Genomic DNA, 4918 nt, shown 5'->3' with positions numbered 1-4918 from the left:
GTCCCAAGATGGCAATCAGGGGTGGGGCACCTGTCAAGGGGCGGGGTTACTCATGTGGCCTTCGACAGCTTGGCAAAACTTGCTAAGCAGCCCTCCGGCGAAGATAATTGTCTGCCCCGATCTAATTATTGGAGGTTTGCCTTGAATTTGGCCCCCTGTCACTGCTACAGCTGAGAAAATAAATTTGGAGAGGTCAGGTAGCCCCCTTGCCCTCTGACCCCATCCCCCCAAACTTCTTTCTCCCTGCAGTGTCTCCCCCCTTCCCACCCCAGTGTCAGATTCTGCTCTCCCTGAGCATGTGGAAGTGAGGGGCTAAAGTGAAAACACTGACTTTGAAATTATAGTGGGCCCCTGTTGTAGAAAGGATGTGAACAAGTTGGAGAGATTCCAGCAGAGGGCAATGAAAATAGATATGGAAGCTGAAGGAACTGCTTATTTAGTCTGAAGAAGAGAAGACTGAGGGGGGATTTGATAGCAGCCTTCAACTACTTGAAGGGGCGGTTCCAAAAAGACAGAGCTAGACTGTTCTCAGTGATGGCAAATGCTGGAACAGGGAGTAATGGTCTCAAGTTGCAGCAAGGGAAGCTTAGGTTAGATATTAGGAAAAACTTCCTCACTAGGAGTGTAATAAAACATTGGAACAGGTTATCTAGAAAGGTGGTGGAATCTCCATCCTTGGAGATTAAGGCCTGGCTTGACAGCCCTGACTGGAGTGATCTGGTTGGGTATTGTACTGGTTTGAGCAGGGTGTCTTCCTGAGGTGCCTTCCAATCCTAATTTGCTATGATTCTATGAAATAAACATGCCTGTAGTAATTTCCATATAGGCAAATTACTGTGGGTGCCCATAGACTTAGTTCATCCAAAATTGATACAGGTTACCCTTTTTTGAAGCTGCTGCAAGTTTTAGCACCACTTTGCATCTACTTATGTATAATACAAACTCTGCATGATATTAGTCCAAAGCCCATGATTTAACATATAGTTAATTGGGCTGTGCCCCAGCAAAGTCAAGAGCATTTCAAGACACAGTGACCCCATAGCTCAACATTACTCAATATGTGTGTATGCTTTAGACGTCCCTCTGGAGGGGAGAGGGGGAATGGTGGGGCCTCATGACGGCAGGTGCATAGGGGACCGCCCACTGCCCTGCTTCCTGCAGGCTGCTGGCCCCACCCCCTGCTTCCTGCAGGTCACAACAGTGGAGGGGAGGGGGTGGGGCCAGTGCTGCTGGCCCTGCCCGCCATTTTGTGCAATGTGTGAAAATGGAGGTGGGGGCAAGGCCAGTGCCACTGGCCATGCCTCCCATCCCTGCAGGTGGTGGCAGTGGAACAGATGGAGGGGTGCTGGACCTGCGGCCCTGCTCCCCACAGGCAGTGACCATGGAGCAAGGGGAGAAACGGGCCCAGATCCGACGTGGAGGGGGGAATGGTGTCAGAGAAGAAGTGGAGGCGGGGCTGGACATGGGCTTTGTCCCCGCATCCTCCCCCATGACACCGGGGACAGGGGTGGGAGAGGGCCCAGCCCCTCAGTCCCCACTGTCATTGCAGTGCTGTCCTCGCCACAGAGGGTGGGGTGGGCTGCGTGGGACAGGAGGTGGATCCAGTGGAGGGGGCTGGGGCACGTGGAGCCAGACGAGGTGGGAGGGCCCACAGGGCCAGAGGCAGAGCGGTGGCAGCATGGGGCATTGGGTGGTGCACTCCCCCTCCAATCATTCTTGACTAGCAATTGGCTAGTGAATCATATTGCAGTGAAATGGGCCTTAAGCTGAAATCATAGGAAAGGGCATAGTAAAACTTGGGTTTCTTGGTTTCATTGAAAGCCATACTTCACTTTAGTTTCCTTTGTATATCTGTTAGTGTCATTTTCCAGTCACTTTTTTGTGTCAGTGCATTTTGGATAGAGCACAATAATTTGGGTAAGTGGAATCTTAAGCATGTTGGGGTACTGATCTAAAGCAGCATACACAAAGAGAATTAAGATTGCATTGAAGTAATCAGACCCTAGATCAGCATCTAGTTCTGTTAAGTGCTCGAATGTAAGGAAATATATCCCAGTTTTGAAGCCAGCGTGTGGCAGAATACCAGTCACTGGCTAGTACTGAAATTAATAGGCCGGATCATTTGTTCTGGGGTTACCTTCTCAAGAGGCTTGTTTGCACATCTTCTGACTTTTTCATAGCTTTCTCCTTTTTTTTGGCAGGAGTATGCACTTTCTGGTTGGAACCTAAATAACATGCCCATTCTGGAACAGTCAGTCCTTGCTCACATCAATGCAGATATCTCTGGCATGAAGGTGCCTTGGCTTTACGTAGGGATGTGTTTCTCATCATTTTGCTGGCACATTGAGGATCACTGGAGCTATTCCATCAATTACCTGCACTGGTATGGACACTTGTGGACTTTTCTCTTGTCCTCCTTCCTTATGCTGCTCTGTTTACTGTTAAGATCTAGTGTAGTTCTATGTAGTAATGCCTGCAGGTATTCTTTCTTACTGATATGCTGTGCAAGTTGTTTGTAAGAGCAAAGAACTTAACTCCTCTTTTTTTGCATTTCCCTGAAATGAAACTGGTGATAATAGAAAGTGGGGGGGTGTAGGTATCATTATATAAAGCATCTCAATATCAACCTTCTGGTTGAATGTTTAAATAGCTTTCCAATACTGGTGAATATTATGTTCTGAGTAAATCTTTTTTTAAGCAAGTGTGCATGTGTACACACATGTTGAGGGGTTTTTCTTGCAAATAATTATATTGGCTTAGCTATAAGATATCCTGTTGTGAAGATTAGAGGTTGGTGTGTCCCTGTTTTGGAATTAAAGGAGGCTGATTTATGACTTGTCAAGATATCACAGCAGATGTGTCTCTATGTAAGGTATCGATCATATTTCCATTGGAGAGAACCTCAAAGTGACTCTTAACTTGGTTTAGGTGGCTGGTTTTTTTGGGCTTTGTTTGTTTGTTTGTTTTGTTTTTTAAAGAAAAAATCACTGTAAGCAAACCACGTGCGTTGTCATCTTCCCAGTATACAAGGCATAGTCATAAAGGAGCAGTGTATAGGGAAAGCTGCAGCAAGCATCCCCATTCAGAATAAAAAGCCTGTACCAGCCTGTGTGCTGGTAAGGACAGTATAAAAATGTCTTTGCCCTCAGATTGTAAGTTTCTGGAGACGTATGCTGGCTAACAAGATCTGACCTGAGAGCTCAGGGGGAATATTTGGTTAGAATTCAGGTACTGGCTCTTGCATGCTATTAGCTACATCATTCTGGTAGGTTTTGGTGCCTTCTGGTGAATTAGGGAAAATTGTTACTTGTTGGGATTTACTGGCTGTGTCTTACCAGCAGGTGTCACTGAAGTCTTCAGAAAACAAATGAGGCATTGAAATGAACACAAATCAGTCTCATGACTACAGTATTTCTTTAGGTTTTGGTTGCCTTCTGAGTACTTTTGTAATGTATTTAGATATAAAATAATGCTTAAGTTCTTGAGTAATAGAAACTTTGTTTTTGACTCATAGCCCAATACAACACATTATTACTAAGACGAACTGGAAAAACTGAGCTTGTCTAGATATCAGAGCAGCAGCTATGTCTTCATAAATGGATTCTATATTAATTCCAGTAAAGAGGAATTTCAGAATGCAGTTGACTGCAGAGGGTTTTTTTCCAAGTGATTTTATTCTCTCTTATGTTTAACATATTATTATGACTATATATGTTTCCTGTGAGTAAGCGGCACTTCAGTCCCAGTCAGCTGCTTTTTCTCCAGTGGCTCAGAATTATGATTTCCAGTAATAGATCATGTATAATAATAAAATGGTTGCTTTCAGCTGCATTGTCTTGTCAGAATTGTGTGGTGCATTTACCATCTCAGATTCAGTTGTTGTGTTCTCTTCCAACTGATTTCTGAGAATGGACTGCTCCAGACCCAGTCTAGTCATTGGGGAGAACTCTTTAACATCTCTTCTGAGGTATTAGGATTAGCTGTCCAGATAACTGACAGTTTTATCAGACTTTTCCCTGGAAAAATGGTATTTGGAAACATCACCATCTGTGTGTAGCATTTGACTTCTCACTTAAGCCTATTATATTACAATACCTGCTTGTTATCTGTTAGATATTAGTAGAAAGTATAATTATGGAGTATGTTCTAGAGCAAGGATACTTAACCTCTCACTTGCAGGCCAAAAGTGGCCTGTGGAGCCTTGGAATCTGGCACACGGGACTCCCCATTGACTGGGAAATTTGGTGACAGGAGAACAGTGGCAGTTAATACTGCCATCCATTCCTGATACCCAAATTCCAAGTCTTGCAGGGCTGGGTGAAGGTGGGCCATGATCCTTCCCCTGCATGGCCAGATCAGAGCCAGGCCATGCCCCTTTCCCTCTGTAAAGCTGGCTTGGGGCTGGGCTGCACCCACTTATCCCCATGAGGCTGAGCCATGCCCCCTCCCTCCTCCCTGCAGGGCTGGGCCATACTATCCCCCTTTCCCTCTTTCCAGCCAGGTTAGAACTGGGCCACACCCAGCAACATGACTGGTTTGGTGCCAGGCTGTGCTTCCACACTCCACGTGGGGCCAGCCCATGCCTAGGCTGACTGTAGGGAGACCCCGGACAACTGGGACTTCCAGGCCTGCCTGCTGTTAGCAAGCTGGGTTGCATCACTCCATGCCATTTTTGGGATGCACAGTATAATTCTCAGCCAGTGAGGACTGGCTTCTTAAGTCCGGGACTGTCCTGGCTAAGCTGGGACAGATGGTCACTCTACTCGTGCTCCCTTTCTTCCACATGGCCAGGTTGGGGCCAGGCCATGCCTCCTTTCTCCCATGGGGCTGGGCCAGTCAGGGCTTGATTGGGCTGCCCGCCCCCCCCTTCCCCCCCACCCTTCTCCGCCCAGTCAGATGGGGCCCTGCAACATCTAGC

General features: G+C 46.7%; 1 protein-coding gene across 3 annotated transcripts in view; it reads left to right on the top strand.

Moving 5' to 3' along the window:
* Positions 1-4918, top strand: part of KDM5A (lysine demethylase 5A) — a 92934-nt gene that overhangs the window by 44133 nt on the left and 43883 nt on the right. For all 3 annotated transcript variants that reach the window (XM_019515511.1, XM_019515510.1, XM_019515509.1), the window contains one exon: positions 2202-2383. In XM_019515511.1, the coding sequence (XP_019371056.1) occupies positions 2202-2383 (182 nt within the window). The remainder of the gene's footprint in view (positions 1-2201; positions 2384-4918) is intronic.

The sequence above is a fragment of the Gavialis gangeticus genome, unplaced genomic scaffold, assembly GCF_001723915.1.
Source record: "Gavialis gangeticus isolate Ggan-Ray unplaced genomic scaffold, GavGan_comp1, whole genome shotgun sequence".
Lineage (NCBI taxonomy): Eukaryota > Metazoa > Chordata > Crocodylia > Gavialidae > Gavialis > Gavialis gangeticus.
Note: the sequence above shows the minus strand (reverse complement) of the source record. Positions and strands in the feature narration are given on the sequence as shown.